The following is a 25,838-nucleotide window of genomic DNA, read 5'->3' as shown; positions in this document are numbered from 1 at the left end:
GTCAAATGATGGAAGGTTTCAGTTTATAGTAGAGATACTTAATGAAATAATTAAATAATTCATTAACTCCTCAATTGCTGGATGCAAATCGTCCACCTTCTAGTCGCAGGTGGTTAGTGAAAGACCAAGCATTTGCCCTCTCAATTCATAAATGCAGTCCACAGCTTTACAAGTATTTAAAGCACTTGCCAATTACCATCCCCAAAAGCTCTTCAAGCTCTACTTTCCAATGTACCTTTCAATTGTTTAAAAAACATAATAACTAACTGCATTAAAGACTTGCAGTCAATTGGGATGAAAGTCTATGCAACTATTTGTAATCAAGGTAGCACTAATATAGCCACTATAAAAGAGTTAACTATTGCGTACACTGACAACAAGCCAACTCTATATCACTTTGTTATTCCCATTGTTTGACCCAAACCAATGCAGGTTATACCAGCAATTTATTAATAGGACATGTCCTCTATAAAACTACAGTAAAACTATTGCGCTTTTCTCCATCTTAAAACGTTTGAATTCTACATGTAAAATGCACAAACACATTTTTTAAATCTTCAATATCTCAGAATAAATTAAGCGTAGAATATATCACAATACATCTGAAATATAGGTTATTAAAGTTTCCAGAGTCTTCTCTAGAAACTTTTTGATTCTCTAAGGGTTATAAAGTTATTAGAGATTTTTTAGGTAATATTAAATTGGGTCCTAATATCAATATACATTTTTATTGGGGTGTAGGTAGCTGAAAGGGAAATAACTTTTCTTATTGTCATAATGGGTTTGAAAAATGCAAATTATAACAATTTGAATTAAGGGATTATAAATGTCCTGTAATAATGCCCTAAAGCCTAGGAATTCTTGGAAAATCAATTATTAACAGTGATGAAATTATAAATTGTTTGTCATTTTCCACTTGATAAATATTTCAATACAAAAAAAAGGTGGATATTTTTATATCTATGGTATCCAAACAAAGTCCAAGTCTGTGATAAAGGGTTGCAAAAAGTAATTATCTTAATTTTGATTATAAATTGATAAGTTATTGAAATTAAAAAAAAATAACTGATTTAAACTGATCTTTTAGAAAGATCACCATTTAATTTTTGTAACTACACATACCTCTAACTTTTTTATAATTTGTCATCGCCAGAATTTGAGAAAAAATGCTAGATTTGCAACAATATTTTAACGGGTTTGAATTACCAAAATGCAAATTACAATACATTGAAATGAGGGACTTTAAATAAGCTATTTACCTATGATTATTAGGAAAAACAATTATTAACTGTCTTGGGTATTGCAAAAACTCAAAAAAGGTTTGTTCTTTTCCGTTCGCTATATGTTTCAATGCAAAAAAAAAAACAAAACCAAAAATGATAAACTAATAAAAAACTAAATTTTAAACCTAAAAATTATATTTTCATTCTGCTGGTACCTGTCAACAGTAATCGTCATTTTTCAACACTATAAATAACCTAAAAAATCGTCATACAAGACACTTTTGTTCAAACAATAAGAGCTCATATATTGTATTTAGAACACTAATATAAATTTTTTTATTGGAAACAAAAGAACAGCTATACGAAAAAGAAGCTATACAAACATTTTTAAATAGATTTTCTATGGTTTGTCCAATGCAGTTGTACCACGCAGTTTTCAAGAAAATCTATAAAATATACTTTTAAGCATGGGTTAATATCTCATAATTGATATATGAACAGGCCTGAGAATAAACACTTTGGTCAGTTATATTATAGCCATTAAACATATCTTTGTTCCGAAGACTTTTTTTTTTATTGCATAAAAACAATAATCTAATATTTTTTAAGGCAATTTAACTGAGAAATCGCCTTTAAAACAAAAAGCTTTCATAGTAATTTACTTAAATTCGTCATACAATATCCGATCCGAATTTACGAACGCAAGCTACTACGTGTATGCATAAAATAATGCATTGCGTAGGTATAACATTACGAACGCTATTGCCAACGTCAAATCACATGCTGACAATGAGCGAAACCTACAATATTAGTACGTGACGTCACTCAAAAAATATTATTCTGTTTCTACTTTTATGAATGAAGTCAATATAAAAATCGTTTGAAAAATATATGCGTTTTCGGTTAAAACCGCAAGCCGTAAATAAGGGGCAACTGTCAAGGTTAAAGATAATTTTTTTTTTCGGTTAACAATAAGATTATATGTTCAGATTTTCACATCGGAGTATGATGCAATCCGCGTGGAAGGTTCCTAAAAAATCATGTCATTTTTAAGCACTGTTATAGATAAATATATGCACCGTGATTCAAACATCACATTGCTACTAGTCACGCGGCTATATATACAGATGAACTCTGATTTAATGCATGTACAATTTGATTAATGAAAATGTTTGAAGAAAAGTGTATGTTTATATCAAAAATTACTTCAGAAGTAGCTGATTAATATTTATTATCTATTGGGAACAATATAGTGCATATTTAGCCAATATTGGCATACCAGTTGTATTTGTTTTTGCAATATTACTGCTAAAAATTTCCTATATTTGGCATATATTTATTGTTCTATTGGATAACTAGATTTCTCCAATATTAGGTCTATATTATTTATTAAGAACACACTACATATTAGTTTCTAAGTAATATTCGCTATACAATATTTTACAAAGATAAAATATTTTAATAATGTGCTCAGATATAATATCTTTAGACAATATAAAAATTTATCAATTGTTTACCCAATACTGGAAATATGATATTCGGATTGCAATGATTGCCTATATTATTATTTCGTAATATTTCATACAGCCGATATTTTTATTCAATATTTACATCTCTAATTTGGCTCTAAATTGAGAAAGTGGATTTTAAAATTAAAAATCCATTATTTATGGAGCAAACATGCGAATAAATCCACTTTTTGCATTTTTGGCTTAAGGATCAACTTTAGGTAATTTTGCAGCTCATTTTTAAAACAACTCTAAGTTTAATTACTTCAAGTTTCAAGAAAATGGGATAAACCTTGAGAGATCAAGAATTAGATCAACAATTGATAAAGCCTTTTAATGGTCAACTTTTAATAGAAACAGTATTTACAAAACCACATAAATCTCCGATGTTATGCAAAAGTAATAAATCCGAAATAAAATTAAAAGTAGGAAAACTATCAGAAAATGAATATGTAAAATTTGGTATTATATTATATGATTAAATGCTGCACAACATTAATATCAGGCATATCAGAATTTTCATCATAATTTGGCAATGTATTGAAATTTTTAGGGTTTGCTGTATTGTTATTCCACAATTTTCCAATATTTCACTGATAACTTTTAAAGTGTTATGTTTCTGCTTAATAACGAATATTTTGAAAAATAAATTAAGTAATTCACAAAATTTAATATTAAATCCCATATTAGTACATGAATACACAGGCACGTTAAGGTTTTTCTACTAATTAATAGTTTTAATGTGATCATTTGATCATGTGTTTCATTTTAAATGTGAGCCCTAAATTAGAATACATGTACTTGCTTGCTTTAGATTTCTCTAATTTAATCTTTATCAAAAACAAGACAAACTTTTACACGCCCTTCCTGGGTCTTTAAAAATGGATTCAGTTCTGTGAAAAATAATAAGTTATTATTCAACGTAATTAGATTACATTGGTTTTAATAGCCCATGTATTTTTATAAAATGAAGATGAAAATGAAGACCATATAATTCCTATTGTACATATATTCTTGGAAAATATAAATACATCATTACTCATGGTGCAATATCTTGGCATGACTATATTCTTTCCTCTGTGATTATATCAAGCGTTTTTTATATCTTACATTTCGATCCTGTCATCAAATCCCATACCTATCTGTTAATTTTTGGTGAAATATTACTTATTAACTGGGCCTCTATAATTACAGTCGAATTTTGTTTCTAGTTTAGATTAAATTAAAAATACTTTAAGTGATTACGACTCTGCTAAAATTTATCACCAATGAATAAACACAACAATTTCAGACAATTGCTTTAGAACATTGGACCTGCTTTTCGATTAAGTACTAGATAGATGTTAAATTTTAAAATTTTATAAAAAAACATTTCAAAAATTAGATATAAAGACGCATTAGAACGACAATAGAAAATTCCTTAATTGCAACATAAACTGTCTTTATTTACAATAAACTCGAAAAGAATATTTATAGCAGTAAGAACAACCGATAGTTGTTAAAAATAGCCTGGAAAGGAATTTGGACTAGATCTCAATCTGACTTATGCGTAGTTCGAAACAAAGGATATTAAGAGATTCGTGTGACACGTTTTTACGAATCTTTATTATAACATTATTTAAACGCAAATATGTGAAATATTTATAGGTAATTTTAATAATGAAGACTTACTTTTCTTTTTAGCCATTTTTGTAATATATTATATAGCACTACTACTTTTCACACTTTAAAACAATACAAAACTAATTCAGCACAGCTTTTTTTGCAACACAAGTACTAATTTCACGTGGACGAACAACAAGACTAAGTCAGTGCTAAACTGTTCACTAAAATATTCTAAATGTTGAGAGGTTATTAAGAAAAAAAGAAATTTAAACGTATTGAAATGTTTCTCGACAAAAAAGTAAACACCGACAAATACCTCTGGCAGTGCAATCTCGACGGCGCGTCGGGAGTCGACACGACTATGTAAAAATAAATTTGGCGACTGCCATGCCGGTGCTGCTGCGGCAATGGTAAAACTGTATAAATATAGGCCGATTAATTATTTTTAATTTTTTTAAAATTTCTCCTAACTTCAAATCCTTACAGGTCCCATGAAAGAAACCTACATAACTAAATAACATGAAATAAGCCTAAATAACTACTGCAGCAACCTACTGAACTAAATACTGAAACTATCATATAAAATTATCGACTCTGTAAGTTTAATGGGAGCAAAATGTAAATAATGATCAATATAGGGTTCAACAACCAATAATTATTATAGGCTTTTATAACAGCAGAAAGGAAGGCTTTCTTAATTGGCAGTGTTCCAAATTTGAACGATTTATATTCGTCTATAGCATGTAACAATAGAATTGTTTATTGCAGACCGAATACAGAGGAAATTAGTCATCATGATGTTTCGCTGGTGTTGTAGTATTGAACCTTTTTATTTTTTACGTTAAATTATTTTTGGGCCATTAAATACATCATAAGCTGTCTTAATTTAAGGAGTATTAAAAGTATGTTGGAATTTTAAATCACCCACCATATTTCTAATCAAGAGTCAAAGAAGACATCTAGTTTAAAGTCAAAGAAGTACCTTAACAGCTTCAGGTTCTAACTGAGTGGCTTAGATGCAAAGGGCTAAAAGTGACAATTTAAAAAAACACTTGCAAAACAAGTGAATATCCCGGTAGGTGACGCTATCTATCAAGAAGAAATGTAACCGTTTGCTTGTAAATGTACTATGGAGTACATACAGTTTTTCAATGTGTTGCATGTCTCTGTTAAGAATCTGTCCTTAATGCTACTGCATTTAAAAATAATAATAATAATAATGTTTATTAAATTATATAAACTCTACAGCATTGAAAAAAAATTATGTGGATTAAAAAGCCATTTCCTCAACATCCTAACCAAGTTAAAGACTGTTGAGGCCACAAAATAAACAAAATTCTAAATTTACTCTAAGAAGTGATAAAGATAAAGGTAAGAGCTAGCGAATTAGAGAAAGACGGTGATAGAGGGAAAAGAAATAAAAAGAAAAAGAGGAAAATCAGAAAGAAGAAGAGAGGCACTGTATTTCCTTATTAGGTATTAGGTATAAACAATTTTTTCCAGATCATACCCTTAAATGACTCCACAGATGGAACCAAATCAAGACTTTGTATTTATTAATCAGACTGGCCGGATTGTAAGAAAACGAACGTTTATAAATTTCTTTATTGTGCTTTGGAATATCAACAAGATATCTATGTCTGATGTTTACTATATGTTCTAATGATTTATTATTTTATCAAAAAGAAAATGTATGTAGGGAAACGATTTTTTGAGATTTTATAGTAAAATGTAATTCTTGCCACTTAACATCTATGGATGCCAAATATAAATCTTAGAAGAAAGTTTTGTAAAACCGATAGAATAGGTCGTTTAGTTACATTGTCGAGGCAGGATCGTATTTTGTGTCACAAAAATGAAAAAGGGCAAAATTAAGGATTTACATAATGTTTTTTTCGTATCTTGATTTAAATAATACCTGTGTGAATATAACATTTTTAAAGTTGAATAAGATATTCCAAGTTTTGATGTGACATGCTCTTCAAGCCCAGATTCCTTGCTTGATCTTCAAATATTAATTTCTCGTTGCTAATTTTGAAATTTAAATTATTCAATATATTTGACCAATGAGTCTCACTGGCAGAGAAAACTGCAATGGATTTTGTAGGGTTAAGTCTGTGATTACTCGACACTCCTGACAGCCTCCTAAGATCACTGTTTAAATTTATGTCGGCTTCCTGTATATTGGAAACATCAAAATTAAAAATTGATTGGGTATCGTCCACCTACACGTGATAATCATAATACGGAATACACTTTATCTACAAGTACACATTAGAAGTATAGATGGAATATAAAAGAGGACCCAAGATGCTTCCTTGCGGAACACCAGCCGTTAGTTTTGCCTTATATGAAATACAGTCTGCAATATTAATCCTTTGCACCCGATTAGTCAAATCAGACTTTATTAAATTTTACGCCAGGTCAGACAACCCAATATATTTTAAAATGACATCTCATAATCCAAAGTGTCGAAGGTTTTGGAATAATCTAACATTGCGAGAACTGCTCCATTTTATTATATCCAAAGATTGAACAATTATGTCTGTTACCTCAGTCAATGCAGTCTCACAATTATGCCCCTATCTAAAGCCCGATTGCTTTTTAGGTAAAATGTTATTAGTATTTACGAAAGTATTCATTTGAATTTGACGAACATTTTCCAAAATCTTAGATAAAAAAGGTAAAATATAATGCAGGAAAGATCACTGAATTCTCTCGGATACTCTACATTTAAACAAAGGGATCACATTTGCTTGTTTCCAAATTTCCGAAAACACACTAGAACAATGATTAACTAAATGTGTGATATGAGGTATTAAAAATTGGCAATAATACATACAAAGGTTTAATTTAACTTGTCTGGGCCGGTTGCATTCGATTTAACATTTTGAATTATCTTTACAATATTCATATCGTTTACAGTATTAAACAAAAACAAATTTGCTGTTACCCTGTTTAGAAAATATATCAAATGTTCAGGAATATTGCTACATTTATTTTTAATTATGTTTTATTTATTATTTTTATATTTTACTTTTATAAGCTATTGCCATTTTTGTTAGGCGCTGCCTTGTCGAAAAGTCATATTTAAATATGCTTTCTTTTCAGCTCTTATAGCAGAGGTTGGCAGATTGCGAAGTTCTTTGTAGTATTTCCAATAATTCGGATTTTTAGTTGCTTTTAACTTATTAAGAGCTTTATTGCGTAATTTTTAACATGAGACGAATATCTTACATGATCCAGTATACGTATGGCCTAGTTTTTCCCTTTACAGTTTCTAACGGCGCATGCTGGGCAAAAAGACAAATGAAATTTAAAAATAGAAACTCTACCCTATCCTTAGAATCATCCAATTCATAAAAAATCTACCAGGGAATGTTCCCGAGATCACTTTGAAATAGTATCCTATCGATAGAACTAAGACGCCCAAATTTAGAATTATATGATGGTTTTTTATTTTATCTTGGGTCTGAATGATGCTATCAATTTATGATCTGAGGTTTGTATCTCTAGTTCCAACATCTGTAGTATTATCCTGGTTATAAAAAATAGCCATAATAAGCCGTTTTAGATCAAATACATCCGTTATATTATGTAATTCATTATTCAGATTACCCACATCAATATTTAAGTCGCCGAAATAAAAAAAGAGCATCGTTATTAGTATATAGGTCAGTTAATAATTCCAAGTAATATTTAAAAAATGTATTAACATCAGTTGACGGTGATCTATATAGATTTCCGAAAACCAAAGTCGAGACACCAAAAAATAATTTAATCCATATATGTTTCAAAAAGTTAAATCTTTCTTGGAATATTATCGAGTATTTAATGTCGCTTCTAGCAAATAAGCCACCTCCGCTGCTACCCCTGCCTTGCCTTACAAAGGTGTAGCCAGTCAGGCCAAAGTTATGACTACTTTATGCAACTAAAAATCGGAGACGCCGATTATACTGTAATGAATACTATACTGTGAAATTTATTAAGCACTGAATGTACATTTATATGTGCCAAACAGATCCTAGAAGGAAGAAAAGAAAGCGTAAGGTTTGAAAATAAGAAAAAAAAATGCAAAAATAACAAAGACTATTCACAGAGAATACCGCCAAGGTTATCAAAACCCCCTTCTGCGTGAATAATTTTTTTAAGTTTGAGACTGACTCTATACACAATAAAAAAATTGCAATTATAAAACGGATCTTAAGAGTTTAAATACAAAAAGAAGAAAGTAGCACAATGCTAAAATATTTATACCTACTCGTATTAAGAAAATAAAGCAGTCCTTTATATCTGATATATTTACCTTTATTCAAATCAGTAATCATTATTAATCAAAATATCACATAAATAAAAATTCCCAATATATGTAAAGAAAACTTAATCGCAAATAAAAATTTCGATTATGTCAGAATTATTCCACTTTCCCCTTCCCACTCTACTGAATATTACATTTATATTAATTTACAGATATTGCATACATAGGCTAAATTGTGTAGAAAAACTCTCAAAAAGAAGAAGAGAAAAAAATTATACTGATGAAGAAAAAACCTAAATTAGGACCTTACACAATATGTTTATTATATTTTACATCTTTACCCACAGTACTAAATAAAATTGAAGCACATTTCAAAAAAAAAAAACAAAGAACAATTCTCAATATGATATGACTATGATATTAAATACATGCCAAGGACCTAACCACTACATTTTTAATTTGCCCAAAATATTATACACCCATATCATAATTATGTAGGCTAAATTGTATCTTATTAGGCATACTTCATTCGAAAAAAGACGAAAAAAAACCTTTTTTTCAAAAAAAAATTAGAACAAATCAAACCATCAAATATAGTAAAATATAGTACTAATTAAAAATGCCGTTTACCCATTTTGAGAAGTACTTCCGGTATAACTTTGCTGACCTCCTGTGACCTTATAATTGTTTTGTGCGTTATTTTTAGTTGCATTATTAGTTTTGAGTACTGTTAGACGTAGAAAATGTGTAGTCATACGTTTTATTGTATTTTTTAGGTATATATGTGTTTGCATTTTATATTTCTTGATTTGTATAGGAGTGCTTTGCTTTTTGGCCCTAATAGATGAATAAACTATTTGAAATGTTAATGCTGTTTATACTATTCGTAAGAATACTGAGAGAGTTATTTCTCTATAGTAACATAATAGGTTGCTTATATTTTAAAATAATTATTGATTTTAAATAGCACTTTATGACAGAATTGTTTTTTCGACAGGCCGGTTCCTATAAATTTTATTTTTTGGTAAAAACAGCACACACTTTGGTTTGTGGTGATGAATGAATAAGTTTAAATAAATAAATATTTGCCTGTCAATTTTTGTCTTATTTTGGTAAAATAATTTATATTAAAGTTAATTCGTTACGGAATTTTCTTTTAGTGCAAAAGATATACATGTACATACAATCACTTTTTTTTGAAGCTCGAAAAATCCATTGAAACCTGTTAAAAAAATGATGTCACTTATATTCATTTGCCTCTAAATCACTCAATTATCGTTTGACAAAGAAGTACGCTAATGTAACCAAGAAATATCTTAACCTTGATAACAAACAATAACATAAACTTTTATTAATCTCAATTCTTTCATGTATGTACTTCAATCTCAGTTCTTACATATATAGAAATTTCACTTTATAAAAAGTAAGTGTGGTATAAAACCGGCTTGCATATTAAATTATTATTGAAAGTAAAAAAAGATTATTCAATCAGAAGGTGGGTCTGTATCCGGTGACATAAATAGGCCAGACATTGCATATGCCAAATTATTAAAATGCTTTTAATAATGATTTGTACCGAAATATGTACTGAAAAAAATTTATTTTAGGAAATATATTGCTGGATCAGTTACTTCACTCCTTAATCAAACAAAATGTTAATACTCAAAAATTTTTTATCAACTTACAGAGACCATTTTAAAAATTAACAACATTAGATTATGGGCACCATTTTTTATTCCATTTACTATTATTTAACTTCAGAAAGTCTAAAACTAAAAGGATTTTGGGAAAACTAAAAATGTAATATTGCTCACTGCTTTTGATGTGGTAAACCATAATATATTATGGTCAAATTAAAAATCAATAATCACTGCTTCTAAGTTGTTATCATCTGGTTAACACACTGGATTTAGCAAGGACATTAAATTTAATAAATAATATTTCTATAGTTCTAAACATTGAAATGGTGTATCTCATGGATTTATTTTAGCTCTTGTCTAATTTAGCATGTTTAAAAAAATCATCTCTATTCGTCTCAGCCAACTCTATCTGTATTGCAAATCAGAAGATGCATAAGTCATATAAACTGCTCAACAATCGAACTGGATATTTTATAAATTACCGATATTTGCCTAAAAAAATAAAATTCATGAAGTTGCGTTTTATGCTATGAGCAAATCCTGTTGATAGCAAATATTTTTTGTCGTTTTTTCCTTTTTTTCATACATTCTTATCTCTTTTAAAGAATTCGGTTTCAAAATCCTAACAATTTAGTCACATAAAAGTGCTTGTAGAGATTTTATTATTCTCATTGTTACCAATAAATCTCTTTAATTTCTTAAAAATAATGGTTCTACGACGGTTAGAAACAGTGCAACTCGACCAATTAGTATGTTGGCTACAGGAAGGCCTAACTCAAAAAGAAGTTGCTAACCGGCTAAATGTGTCCCAAAGTGTCGTGAGTCGTGCATGGAATCGATATGTAGAGACTGGGTCTGCAGCTTACAGGCATGGTGGAGGCCGAGAACGTGCTACAACTCATGCTCAAGACCGCTATATAACAGTAACCGCAAGAAGAAACCGAACATTTACGGCTTCGAGAATTAAACAGCTACTTAAGGCATGCTACTGGGAGGGTAATTTCTAATCAGACTGTTAGAAGAACATGCGTCCAATTTAAGAGCCAGACGACGTGCCACACATCCACGGTTGACGGGGGAACATCGTGCATGCAGAAATCGGTGGACAATAGAACACAGTAATTGGAATTTTCAAAACTGGAGGTCTTGTATGTTTACGGATGAGTCCAGATTTCGGCTACATATGTGTGATGGTCGAATTTTGGTGTGGAGGGAAAGGGGACAGCGATATCATGAAAATTTGATGGCGTCCACTACCCTTTTTGGTGGCGGTTCAGATTGCGTTTGGGGAGGCATATGTTTCGATGGCCGCACCGATTTAGTGGTGTTAAGAAATGAAACAATGAACGCTATACGATATAGAGACATTATTATAGAGAACATTTTTTGGTGCAATAGGGGAAGAATTCGTTTTAATCGATGATAATGCGCGCCCGCGCCGTGCGAGAATTGTCAATGATCGCATTGAATTTCATGGCATTACCAGAATGGACTGGCCACCACATTCACCCGACATGAATTGCATTGAACATGTATCGAAATGTCTCGAAGATTAAACCAGCTCGAACAGCCACCTCTAACCTTAGAACACGCTTTGGGGCACGCTTTACAGGGTTTAATTTTATTTTAATTTTTCCTGTTGTGTTAAAAATTTAAATTTTTTAGGAGATATCTGTTTATTTAATTTTTTTTAGGGCTATGGTGAGTGAACTTAATAGAGATTTATTTATTACATTTAATTTTGTTTTATTGTAAATCATTGGCAAACTAAAATTGCAGATTTTTATAATATCCACTTCGATTGTTGAGCAGTATATTTTAAAATCGATTCCGACTTACAAGACTGGGGTTTCTAAACCGTATTTACTTAATCGAAATCGTGAGCTTTATTATTTTGTAACCAAAAGAGAGCACTAATTTTGGAAAGTTTGTGTGAGTGATTTGTCTAGTTCGCGTCTCATGTTTAAAAACAAAATAAAACCGATCTTCTGTGTCAGCAAACCCGGGATCACCAATAAAAAAAATTGTTAGATTACATAAAATTAAAATATAAGAACCAGATTTTTACTTAATTAGAGAGACGACTTACCATCTTTCGATACGTCAGGTGCAGGCGTCACTTGTGGGGTAACCTCGGGTTCTTGGGGCACATTTTCCGGTTGTACCACCTTCTTGGCACCTTTTTTTTCTGCGGCCACGTCTTTTACGGGTTCCTTAACTACGGCGGAAGCGGGCTCGGCAGGTACTACGGGGGGCGTACTAACTACGTTTACTTGAGGCACTGGAACTGGTTCTTCCTTAACTGAAAATAAAAACGAGATTTCTTACAAAGAAAGAAGAGGAAGAAAAGGATTTTTTACATTTTATCCTTTTTTTCTATAATTTTTAAAACTTACAGGTGGTAATTTCCAGAGGAAAACAATAAAACAAGTAATATACAATAACAACTAATTTACCCTACTGAATAATTTTGGAAAAAAAATAATATTTTAGGCAAGTATATCACATATTGAGAAAAGTCTACGTTCTTATCTATTATTTATAATATATCTAATCATTCTATTCATCATCTTCTATTTCCTATCATTGCATCTAAAAATAATGATAGGAAATAGAAGAAGAGTACATAGTAGTTTAAAGAAGCGCGCGACAATTAGTACATCTATTCATTATTTTTAACACAAAACATATAACCGTGAAAACTCTCATTTAATCAAGATTATTTGCATTAGTGATATTTTTCCTTGTGATGTTGCTGTATGGACTAATTTAATACACACTACATCAATATTTAATATAAATGCTGCTGATTCCCATATAACTGACCCATATTCAATGATTAATCTAACAAGGGAAAAGCAAAAAGAATCAAAGTAGAAAAATATTAGGGGCCCAAAAAAGCTTATAATAAAGCATTTATTGACTTATGTAATATGCCAAACAGATTTTAGGTCTGGTTAAAGTTGCAAGGTCATCATCAAACATTACGCATTAAATCTAGTGAAGACTAGATAGGAGAAGAAACAGTAAGATTCTTGTGGTCTTCTTAACACCATTTAAAAACTATTCAGTTAATATTCAAGCAATTTGTACTAAATCATTTTATAATCTTTCCGTGTTTAATGTTATGTGAGAAATTTAACACAAGAGTACCGTGTACAAGGTATTTCATTTAAAAGAGAAAAACGAAATATTTTTTTTTACTTTTCCTGGATATTTCAAGAAATTTATCAGCCAATCGATGTATTTTAGCTCGGAGAATGAAACACAAAAAACGTACGCCAGAAATGTTGCGTTTTTTGAGCGGGTCACCCTATTTTATTAAATTTTTGGATTTTATGCTGTTTTCTTTCTTAAATGGAACACCCTGTACCGTAATGATGAACTTGGTCTCATGTAAGAAAAGACGGTTTAATAGTAAAAAGGAAATAAAAGAATGGACTATTTATTTAAGTTTTATAATATTAGTTTAGTTGAACAGAATTTGATAAACTTGTCTCATACTTAAAATTAAGTTTCTGGTATATTCTTCGGTTATTTGGTTTCATGCATCAACTATCTTTAGGCGTAATTCATTCTGATTTTTAGGCCTAAAGTTATCTTTATACATATATTTTGCCATTTCATCCCAAACGTTTTCAATTGGGTTGAAATCATCGGGTTGAATGTAAAACTTGAATTCGTCTTTCGTCTAGATAGTTTGGAACTATACGGGCTGTATCTATGGGAGCATTATCATGTTGGAAGATAAAATCTTGCCCATAGACTACACCAATCGATGGCATCATAACATTGTTCAGGATATTTCAATATCCTAAGACATTAAGCCTTCCATGCACTAGTTGACAAACGCCTGGTCCTCTAAAACTAATCCAGGCCCAAACGTTTATACTAAAACTTCCACTTTGATTAGTCTTATGTGTATATCTTTCATCATATCTGGTATTAGAAGGCCTTTAAACGCGGATTTTGCCATTATTGCACGATTGAAAGGTTTTTTCATCATAAAATATTACCGCTTCCCATATGTTGTTTTGGTGTGCATATTGATGGGCAAATTCTAATCTTCTCTGTTTGTTTGCTTTAGTGAAAAATATTTTATTTGTTGCACAGCAACTTTTAATTTCCGAATTTCTTATCCTACTACAAGCTGTATTAGCAGAACCAGGAAAATACGTGTCTTCTTTCGCCTCTATTGCTGTTTCAAACGGATTGTTTCTTAAAAAGCCAACTAACTCTCTAACTTGAATGTCGTTTGACATTTTTGGTCGACCAGAACCTGAATTTCTTACAATAGCTCCATATTCTGCAATTTTTGCTTAGCTAAGGAAACCGTATAATTACTAATGCCCAATTCTCCTGCGATTCTTCTTCTTATAGGAACTCCATCCATCAGATGAGTGTATATTATCGCTTTTTGTTGAGGAGATAATGCGGGCATTTTGAAAGAACGATTTTGTTGACGCGGCCATCACAAAATTAAATTACCTTTGACAACATCAAAATATATTATTCTAATAGACCAAGAGATTTAGGAGATTTTGCTGTCCCAGTGTTTTTTGGCACGATTGTGCATAATTTTGAGGTAGTTAGGTCATTTTATAGCGTTTAATCACCTCCTCAAGGTAAACATAATACGCATTTAACGCGGAAGAGAGCATTATTGTTTCCCATAAAAAACGCATTTTGAAATTTTTGCTATCATAAAAATGGACAAGTTCTATGCTGTTAAAAGCATTTTGAGACACCCGGTTTATATACACATATTAACATTTATCGCCATTAATCGTACCTACTTAATATTTTACATGCAGGTAAATATTAAATTTCTAATCCAGCTCTGGCCACCACTATGATAATTATAGGTCTTTTTTATGACCTAGCAGGTAATTAGGGTTTTATAGCGGTCAAAAGATCAACGGTATATCTTTGAGTGAACTACTAGTTCTAGACAATCGATTCATCAGGGCAGCCAAAAACGTTATAAGTTTTTCTCTGATCATGCCGAGTTTACTTAGAATTACGTTTAAGTACAGCGAGAAATCACAGTAGATGTTTGACTTACCTATGGAAGATCGTCTATCACATTCGGTTTCTTTGGGCTTAAATTCCTTGGAGGTTTCGACCGGTAATTGTTTGGGCTGACTCGGTTTCTTAGCCTTCGCGGGACTCTCGCGCTCCTTCACCAGCGTCACCTCCGCGGCGTCAATGTTCGCGGAGACGATCGGCGTCATCGTAACGCTCGACGCCGGCGTCTCTTTCGGCGGTTGCTGATACGAAACAGCTTTCAGGGCCGTATTCGAGACGAACTCTTTCGCATCGTGCTGAAATAAAATAAAATGTTATCCATTGCGGTCCAGATACGCAGATCAATGAGACTAACATCCTAATTTCTGGTTAAACTAATGTCTTAAAGGTATATTAGATTCAATTGAATAGTTTTTAAAATTAGATTAAGAGAGTGTTGGAATGGTACGTACTTGTAATGTACTGTGTTGCACATCGTATTTAGTAATTGTCGGCGGGGGGAGGTGATGGTAGGGCTTCGAGGGATCGTGTAAAGAAGGTGGTTGATCTAAAGGCTCTTGAGTATTATCCTCGTCCGCTAGTTGAGCGACCTTTTTTGCGAACTCCGCTTGAATCTTCTAAAAGAAGTCACATAAATATTAAAATTCTTTTAACAAGCCGAAAATTGTCTTTTGAAGTGAAGGTGTTCTAGTGTTTTTTTTTTTTAAATACATGAGTGAATCGTTTATTATAGAATATCACATACAGGGTGTCAATTTGAACAGTCTCTATAATTCTGCCTCTGTATACATTTAAAAAATTCCAAAAACACGTCAAATTTATTTTTAAGTGGAATATTTTTTAGGTTAGTTTAGAATCAAATTGCAGCAGTCCTCTGGCGGGGCGGATATAACCTCGAAAATCTTAAATGGAAAAAAAGGATCGAGCGATACCTCATTTTAAACGTCTTTTAATTTTTAACCTTTTGAAAGATACTTTATCTTTTTGTTAATACTTTATAAGAAACAAATTAAAACCGTAAAGATTTATTTATTTAAGTAATAACTATTGTAATAAAATAGAACATAAAAAAGTAATAACAGGTTACTTAATTTAAAATGTTCAAAATGTTGTCCATTCTTTTCCAAACAGTGATAAAGTCTGCTCTCAAACTCCTTTCTAACATTTTGAAAAACTTCCGCCTAGATTTCTCTACACGCAGCTGTGATTCTTCTTTTTAAATTTTCCAAATTATTAGGTTGTGTTGAAACAATTGATTTTAAATGCACCCATACAAAAAATCTAAAGGTGACAAATCGGGTGATCGTGGTGGACATTCAATTGTTCCCCGTCAACCAATCTATCTGCCAGGAAATAAATCATTTAATCACACTCTAACTGAAAGAAAATAGTGTGGTGGAGCTTCATCTTGTTGGAAGTGTATTAAATTTTCTTGCAAAATCATATTATCCGCTGCATCAGCTTGGTTTTCTAAACTAGATGTTATTAAGGGGTCTTCCAGCAGATTATAAGGTAGAGTTCACCGGCTAGATTTCCTTCAATAAATAATAGTCCTGTAATAGAATTCTAAGAATACCAGCCCAAACATTTATCTTCTCTCGATACTGAGTGTGACCGCTAAAAATTCGCGGATTTTCATTACTCCAGTAGCAATAATTTTGTTTGTTCCATTTCCATAGTAATCCACGTAAAAAAATAAACACTTATCAGTAAAGCAAATATTCTGTAAAATATTTTGGTTTTCGTTTATAAAATTAGTCATTATTTCACAAGATTCAATTCTTTTATCAAAAAGCTGTTGAAGACTTTGTACCGGTGAAATTGATGTAACTTTAGTGCTTTTCTTACTGTTTCGTGAGATATTCCTATCTGGCGTGACACATTGCGAAGTGATGTAGAGGGCTCTGCATTAAAGGTCCCTAAAACTTCCGGTTGTGCAGGTTCATCCAAAACACGACGATTACTTCTTTTTTTGTTTGCAACCGAACCAGTTTCCATAAACTTAGCAATTAATTTTAAAACATATTTATGATCTAATTGACTATTAGGATATCTTTTGTTAAACAATGCTGTCATTCTTCTTGCACATCTTTGACTTTCCCCGTAAATAAGAATAATTTCCGTTCTTTGCTCAAGATTAAACACCACTTTTTAAAAAATACTTAAGAGCGCACAACGCTCGACTTTTTTGAGTTTTTTTTGACAACTTTTTAACTCATTTGTCAATATTTACTAAAGTGATTACCACGCAAGTACTAGTTGAGGAAATCCATCATGTTTGCATGCTTTTTCGCAAACTTCTCAATCAAAAGGTTGACCATGTGGTATTTATGAAAAGGTAATTAAATTTTAGAGGTTATGTCCACCCTTGCTAGGGGGCTGCTGCAATTTGATTGAAAACTAACCTAAAAAATGTCCTCCTCAAAAATAAATTTGACGTGTTTTTGGAAATTTTTAAATGTTATACAAGGGCAGAAATACGGAGGGTTCAAATTGACTCCATGTAGTCGACAGAAATTCTGTGGCAAATTTATATTACGAAAATGTTACAAATATGTAAAAATCGTTCAAAACAGAACCCAGTTTTGGGCAACAACTTTCGAGTGGCCAAGGAAATATTCAGCATTTTGGTTCTATGAATAAACCTAACAGAGTGTTTTTTTTCGGCGAAGATGTGCTCGTCGACGACTACAAATTAATAAAACCAAGGAATAACAAAAATTAGAAAACTTTCAAATGCGAATGAAAATTCCAAATCGATTAATCTTCAACAGTAAACGATTGGTTTGATGAAATATGAATAAACCAAACGACAAAGCAAACATAGAGCGAGAACAATTAAAAGTAGGAAACAAAAAACCTCAACCTTTTTTACATAGAACATATACAAAGTGTTACAAAATTCGGTGCAAATATTTTAACAGCATTTTGCTGGAGTGAATGAGGAACACTGACTACAGTTATGCGTCACATCTTTTGAAAATTTCACATTTTACGTCCCAAAAATGGTGCAAATTAATTTGATTTGAAAAAAAAATAAAACAGTCACGTCCTACTTCGTTTTTTATAATTGGATAGTTCGATAATCGAATTTAATAATGCTTTCCTTTCGTTTACCAGCGATTTTCTCGAAAACGATTAGATGTATAAAAAAATTCAAGAGACAAAAATTCTATATTTTTTCATAACTAGATGATGTTAGTAGATTTTTTAATTTATTATCGTTGACATAAGATAGGGGGTCTTCATCAGTCAGAAGGGTAAGCCACACTGAATCCTTACCTAAAATTGGACTTTATGGAGGATTTACACCATTTTTGGGACGGAAAATGAAAAGAGTCCCAAAAAAAACGGAAATTTTCAGTAGATTTGACGTATAACTGTAGTCACGGTTCCAAATAATCGATTTTCTTCAAGCACTCTGGCGGGCTGTAGCTCTGAGGGGGAGGATTTTAGGACACAAGTCAAAATAAGAAAAAAGTCTTATCTTGACTCCAACAATAGGCTCTTTAAATATTTGCACTTAAAATTTTGTCATACCATGTATGTAAAAAAAACATTAAGCTCTTAAAATAACCATTTTTAATATTCTTCAGGATATAGATGTTTTCCACTATTTTCATAATTAAACTATAATGTATTTATTGATCTAAACAAAGATGTTAATAATACGGATAAAGGAGAGACGAAAAATAAAAAAATGGATGCAGCAAATCAAATAAGTTTATTCAAAAAATCAAATTTCAACATATTTACTAAACAACACAGTGCTAGTAAATAAAAATTGAAAATTACTTGACAAAGAAGATGAATCGAGGTTGTAGATGGCGAACAGACAGCTTAAGAGCCTTTAAAAGACGAATTCGTTTTTATCTATCTTTTTAGATTTAACAATTCCAAACTATGTGAGAATAGTTTTTTTTTTAATGAAACTGTCTCTATACACTGATTAAGCATAAAAAAACCATCTTTAACCGGCCGCTTAAGATCAAAATTTAAAAACCTTATATTATATAAATATAAGCTGTTGCGGATGATTTAGAACCCCTTTACAATACTGATCTTTTATTGCTGTACCTTTTCACGCTTTTCATTGTTCATTTGGAAAACTTTTGCGAATTCAACTTGCACCTACAACAAATACTTGATAAATCAACATTTACTTGACAAAACAGATGAAAAAGAAAAAATTGAAAATCCAGGCCAACAGAATAAGGTTTGCTACAGTTTTTTATCGAATTATTTGCCTTCATATTATGGTGAAACCAGTCGATTTATTACTAATGTTTTTTACAAGCAACCTATGAATCTTTAAAAAACGAATCCGTTTTTATCTATTTTATAGATAAAACAATAATTCCAAACCAAGATTAGTTTTTTTTTTAATGAAACCGTCTCTATACACTGATTAAGAACAAAAAAACTATCTTTAACTGGTCGTTTAAAATTAAAAAAATTAAAATCTTAGATTATTTAAATGTAATCTAGGATTTAAACGTGTTTTACATAATATGTTGCTGGTGATTTAAAACCCTTTTAAAATAATTTTATTACTGTACCTTTTCACGCTCTTCATTGATTTCGAAAACTCGTTTTGCGAATTCAGCTTGCACCTGTAACTAAAAAAATCAATTAATATAAAATAAGAGTAACATGACATGAATAAATATTAATATACCTTGCGCCAAAGCCCATGAATCCATAAACAAATCTTAAAGGTCAAAATAAAAACTAAAAAGGATGTCAACATAATTTAAATTTGATGTAGATACTTTAGCAAATGACTCAATTAATCGATTTTGTATGAGAGAAACTATAAGATTTTGATATGTATATCTATTAAGATAACATTTTTAAGCCTCTAATTAATTTTATTTATTGACAAAGGAACAGAATTATCAAAACAAAGTAACCCTTATGGATTTGATAAGCATTTTTTACCAAAAAATTCCTAGAAAACTTAGTTAGGTGTAGATATGAATTAAATGGATATAGATAATAGACCACATATTCTAGTCAGCCAACCAAGAATACTGACGTTTAGTGTAGTGAGAACAACCAGAATATTAATAAAATGGTAAGTTTCATAAAACTTTTAATTTTTAATATTTATTTTTTTTTAGATAAAAATAAAATAAATGAATCAAACGATTTACGGATTTCCAGAACAAAAACACCTTATCGTTTATACAGCATATAAAAAGAATGATAAATAAAAATGTTATTGTACAATTTAATGCAGAAAAAGTTATAAAAAACATCAATTTTAAAAATGATTAGTAGTTATAATGTTGATTATTAATTTTCAGATGTAACTATTAAACTGATTATGTGACGGGGCGTTTTGAAGTGGCCAGATTTACTTGAATGTTTATAATGAGTGATTAACAACGGCGCAAAATGTTTGTAAAGTTGTGGAAATTACTTGCCGTTATATAGGTGAGAAAGAAAAAAAATCAAGGTCATGTGTTGCCTTTCACATTCTACACCTCATATTCTAAAGATGAAAATAGTAAAGATGATAGCCAAATTCTCAAATGGAAAAAAGTGTAGAAGAAGAAAAAGGTAGATGGGGGCAGTTTTAGAAACTGAAAAAAGATAGATGAAAAAAAAAGGCTAAATACAGTAATTACAAAGAAAACCTGTTTTCAAAATTCTTATATTTTCTTCTTAATATTGAATTTTTAATTAGCATTAGTATTTTCTTATATGAAAAAACATTCTGAATATGATTCCCCACTCTGTATTTTTGAGATAGTTTTTAAAAATAAATTGGTCATTAACAAAACAAAGAGGCCTATTGCAGCTTAAAGTTTTTGTTAAATTCCATTTACGTTTTTTACAATTGTTGGAAATAAAATTAAAAGTTGTTCAAAAATAATTAAAAATCATTTATGTAGCATTAGAAATACTTCTCTTTGTCATATTAATTTATATCCATTTAGTTAATTAATTTAAACCTAGTTATTTACAAGCTTATGTTAAATCCGGCAATGTTTGAGATACGATTCATGTTAACGACTATTTAAAAAAAAATTAAAATAACAACAAAAGATTTTCTGAAAAGCTATTTTTCTCAATATTTCGCCTGAAGCAGAATATTTAACTACTTCTCGTTTCGTAGCTTCAACCTAAATGATAAATACAATGGGAATTCTCAAGCATGCCTGAAGAAACAAATCTCCAATCTTCGTAGTATCAACCGTAAATTAGAAACCTACAAAAAAAATCTAATTTGTGTATTTAATGTTATAAATATTGAAAAGTGCCCTCTCATAGATATTTGACAATTCTCATTAGTGTTTAATAGGTATCATTTAAGGTATCTTTCTTCTATTCAGATTTATTATTTTTCACTCCTTTTCCCTTTGTGTCAGTGTAAAAGTGTTTTTTTTTCAGTTCACGTTTGCCTGACGAAGCAGCCTTGAAACTGCATAACCAGTGGCAATATATTCTATATTACTAAAATTTGGAATTTTGAGAGCTTCAATTTTTTGTTTCTTAACCTTTAAAAAGTACCTAAACAAGAATACCTTGGATTTTATCACTGTTGTTTTTTTTAAATATATGCAGCTAGTCTACGGATCGGAGAATCAGGAAAACACTGTCGCTTTCTCATAAGACTTTGTCTATGATTTTATGATTTTACCATAGATATTTTTAGAACAAAAAAATATGCAAACGGAAGATTTAATTTCTTTTTAATACTTAAATTATCTCTATTACAGGTAACAGGTAGTAAAGGTGAGTAAAATTTATTAAACTAAAAAGCTCTTTATAACTGTCTCATTTATCGCCCGGTATCTAGTGTGAAGAAGAAATTAAGAATAGGTGGCGAAATTGAATAAATTATAGGCTATTTCTAATTGGTTGAATAAGTAAAAAACAGGCAAAGAAGGATAAGCGATAAGGGTGATGACCAATCTACAAAATAGAGTAGCAGTGATAAAAAAATTGGAAATATTGACAACTATGGAGATGACTGGATGATTTTTTTTTTATTTAATAATATGTATTTAAAATATTACTTTTTTATTATGTATGCTATATGTATAAGCTACACTACCGGCTAAAAGTGAAAAAACATTTACACATTTAACATACAAGATATTATTTTACATTTTTAGTAGAAAATATTTAGCTCTATTATTGCATCAAAAAAACACATGCTTCTTGTTTGTATTTACCTTATCAGTTGCTCAAAAAATTATTTATGCTATTTTATGCGGACAAAAGTGAATAAACATTCCAGAAAAATCTTTTTTGGTACGATTTGTACAAAATGCCTCGCGGAATAGATCTGAGTATTGATCTCCGAAAATTAATTGTTTCAAAACTTCAAGCTGGTGTAAAATAAAGTGAAATTACTAGGCAAATTAATCGTAATAGATCCGTAGTTTCAAAAACTATTGCTGCTTTTAAAAAATATAATAGTGTGACTACCCGTCCAAGGTATAGACAGCCAAGGAAAACGAATAAAGTTATTGAGAGAAAAATAAAAATGTTGGCAACAGAACATCCTTTATGCCCGCCACAGAAATTTATAATGAAATACCTGGGGTTTCGGTATCTGTGCGTACTATTCGTCGTCGTTTGACTGAATTTGGACTTTAAAGCCGTCGTCCAGCAAAAAAAACCATTCATTTCTAAAAAGAATAGATTGTCTAGACTCCAATTTGCACAGGAACATCTTGATTGGACAACCCAAAAGTGGAAAACGGTTCTATTTTCTGATGAAAGTAAGTTCTGCCTATTCGGACCTGATGGGATGAAATGGGTTTGTCGTCCTGCCAATACTAGACTTAATCCAAAGTACACCAGGGCAACTTTGAAACATGGAGGAGGCAATATCATGGTTTGGGGTTGCTTTTCCTGATCAGGAGTAGGACCATTAAGAAAAGTTGAAGAAAAATGGACAGATTTCAATTTTTGAGAATTCTTCAGGATCATATGCTTCCATACGCAGAAGAAAATATGCCGCTTCGATGGTCGTTTCAGCAGGATAACGATCCGAAGCATACCGAAAAAGTAGTAAAGAAATGGTTTGACAATGTACCCCTTATGAAATGGCCTGCACAAAATCCGGATCTAAACCCGATAGAAAACCTATGGGACCATTTAGATAGGAAATCAGACAAAAAAATAAAGATAAATTTAGAAACCAGGATGATTTGTTCACAGCTCTTGAAGAGGAGTGGAATTCCATTTCAGCAGATTATATTGACAGCCTAATGAACTCTATGTGAAGTCGGTGTGCTGAAGTTATAAAAAATAAGGGTTTTGCTACACATTATTAGTCTTTGTATGTACAACTAACTAATACATTGTGTATAAAAAATAAAGAAAAATAGTGTTTCTCCACTTTTGTCCCCTGTAAAAACAATAGTTGTCACTTGTTTTTTTTTTTAAATTTTTTATTGAGGTACTGAAGACTAGAAACAAAAAAATTATATTTAAAAAAATAAAAAATTAATGATCAAATACACTAATATAAAAATAAATGCAAAAGACACTTTGTTTCTCCACTTTTGTCCGGTAGTGTATAAGCTTAATTAAATACCCTTTTCATTACATTTATTACTATCTGAATAATTTCCTCTCTATAGTAAATCCATCACACGTCCAAATAAATCTCTTTGAATTTTAACTTCTTGAATTTTACCACCTATTATTCTTTCTTCTTTTTTTCGTAGTCCTTGGAAAAATTGTTCATGGGTATATTTTTTATAGCTTTCTCAAATTTGTTAAAATCAGCTTGGCATTTACAAATAAATGTTTCACGATGGCAATCTTCATTGGATTTAATATTTAATAGAAAATTCTCAACCGGTAGTAATGCCGATATTCCCGAAGAATTATTAATTAATTGGTCTTTCGACACTTCTTGACTGAAAGAATTAATAAATCCTCCGAAGGAGGCCATAAACTTTTTCAGTTGTTTAATGTTCTTCAAGATTTTATAAAGACTTAAATCTGCTGAAACATCTTGATGAGACTGTAGACCTAGTTCGAAATAAAGTTTACTTATATAAGTGGATTTCCAACACCAAGTCAATAGGTTGCACGTTGGAATCCTTCACATAAATGAGGACATGTTTCTGGTACTTTAATTAAATTATCATAATATTTTACAGTCAACCGGGCAAAGTTTGGCTGGTTACACATGAAAAATAGATTTGTAATTTTGGGTAGTACAGATTTAAAAAGGTCGAAATTTCCAGTTCGAGTGCTTTGGGATAAGTTTAGGTAATAATTTTCTATGGTTTTTTTGTCGAAAAAAACGCGTTAGCAACTTATTATATTATATTTTATTATATTTTTAAACTTATTATATTTTAAGAACAGTTGACTTTCGGTTCAGTTTAAATGAAAAGCAGCACTTCTTATCTTTAACAATGGTGTACAGCATAGATGAACGTGTAGATATTATTTTCATTAATTTAAGGTTCCCAGGAGAACTGTTTTTTAAGGACAGAAATCAACCGAAATTAGTCGACGAAACAGTGCAAATTGAAATTCTGGGTCAGTCTGCAATTAATTAAATTTTATCAACTAGTCAATCAGTTGTAGTAACTGGATTATCTCGTGACTCAATAAGAAAGGTACTTAAATATCATAAGTTTTATCCCTATCAACTGCAATACTGCAAGAACTTGGTGACGATGGCATGTTATAAACAAGGCATATTATAAACAAAACGGTCGATACTGGAATGACGAGAACCTACACGTATTTCGAGAAGGGCATACCCAATACCCCCAGAAAATTAATTTTTGGGCTAATATATTGGGAGATCATCGGCCCAATACTGATACCAGGAATTTAAATTTAAATTGCTACACATATGCTGAACACTAATAATGCAGGAATTAAAAAATCAGAAGGACATACACGGAAATTTATCTTTCGAAGAACGCTTACTACAATTCCAACAGGATGGAGCACCTCCTGATTATGTAGTTCCCGTCAGGCAATGGTTGGATGATCATTATTCTAACCAGTGAATTGGAAGAAGTCCTATCGAATGGTCACCTAACTGTGGCTTTTCATGGTACCATTGGAAAACATTTTGTAAAAGCTTTAAGATGATGTATCACTTGACCCCGTTTTTATTTAAGATTTTAGGGTGTATCGCACACTATCCAAGGGGTTGCAGATAAGGGTGAGATAATATGCTTTGTTTTGTTTCCCCCTTCTTTTTATAGAAACTGTTTCCAGCGTTTTTATAATTTATTTTTTGTTTCTAATATATGGCCATTTCAAGTTTTTAAATTGTCACCCTATATATCATGTAACATTGTGATGTTTTCCCTTGTCCACCATTAATATTTCATTACTATTAAATTACATAACTATTCATTAACTTTTTACATCTTCATTTTCTATACTGAGATGAGGATTCTATACATTTTACCGGTGGACCACAGGCACTATTTCACTCGTATCCGCTTACGTATCTATCTCTCGTGCTTGGGCTTAGGGTCATTTACAATGTGTCTGGCAAGATTGGGGAACCATCGAAATTATCCGGTTACAGAAGAAATATTTTAAATGTAAGTAGTACATTCTTGAAATG

The 25,838-nt window shown here is 30.9% G+C and overlaps 1 protein-coding gene across 7 annotated transcripts in view; it reads right to left on the bottom strand.

Moving 5' to 3' along the window:
• The window catches only part of LOC126743858 (eukaryotic translation initiation factor 4 gamma 1-like), a 109,953-nt gene that overhangs the window by 39,983 nt on the left and 44,132 nt on the right, over positions 1 to 25,838 (bottom strand). For 4 of the 7 annotated variants that reach the window (XM_050451089.1, XM_050451094.1, XM_050451091.1 and 1 more), the window contains 4 exons: positions 19,822 to 19,881; positions 15,715 to 15,879; positions 15,300 to 15,558; positions 12,324 to 12,536 (listed from right to left, as the gene is read on the bottom strand). In XM_050451089.1, coding sequence (XP_050307046.1) covers positions 12,324 to 12,536; positions 15,300 to 15,558; positions 15,715 to 15,879; positions 19,822 to 19,881 — 697 coding nt within the window. The remainder of the gene's footprint in view (positions 1 to 12,323; positions 12,537 to 15,299; positions 15,559 to 15,714; positions 15,880 to 19,821; positions 19,882 to 25,838) is intronic. The other 3 variants (XM_050451090.1, XM_050451092.1, XM_050451095.1) reach the window with 3 other exon arrangements.

Source organism: Anthonomus grandis, chromosome 13, assembly GCF_022605725.1.
Source record: "Anthonomus grandis grandis chromosome 13, icAntGran1.3, whole genome shotgun sequence".
Taxonomy (NCBI): Eukaryota; Metazoa; Arthropoda; class Insecta; order Coleoptera; family Curculionidae; genus Anthonomus; species Anthonomus grandis.
This window is presented reverse-complemented; position numbering and strand designations above follow the sequence as displayed.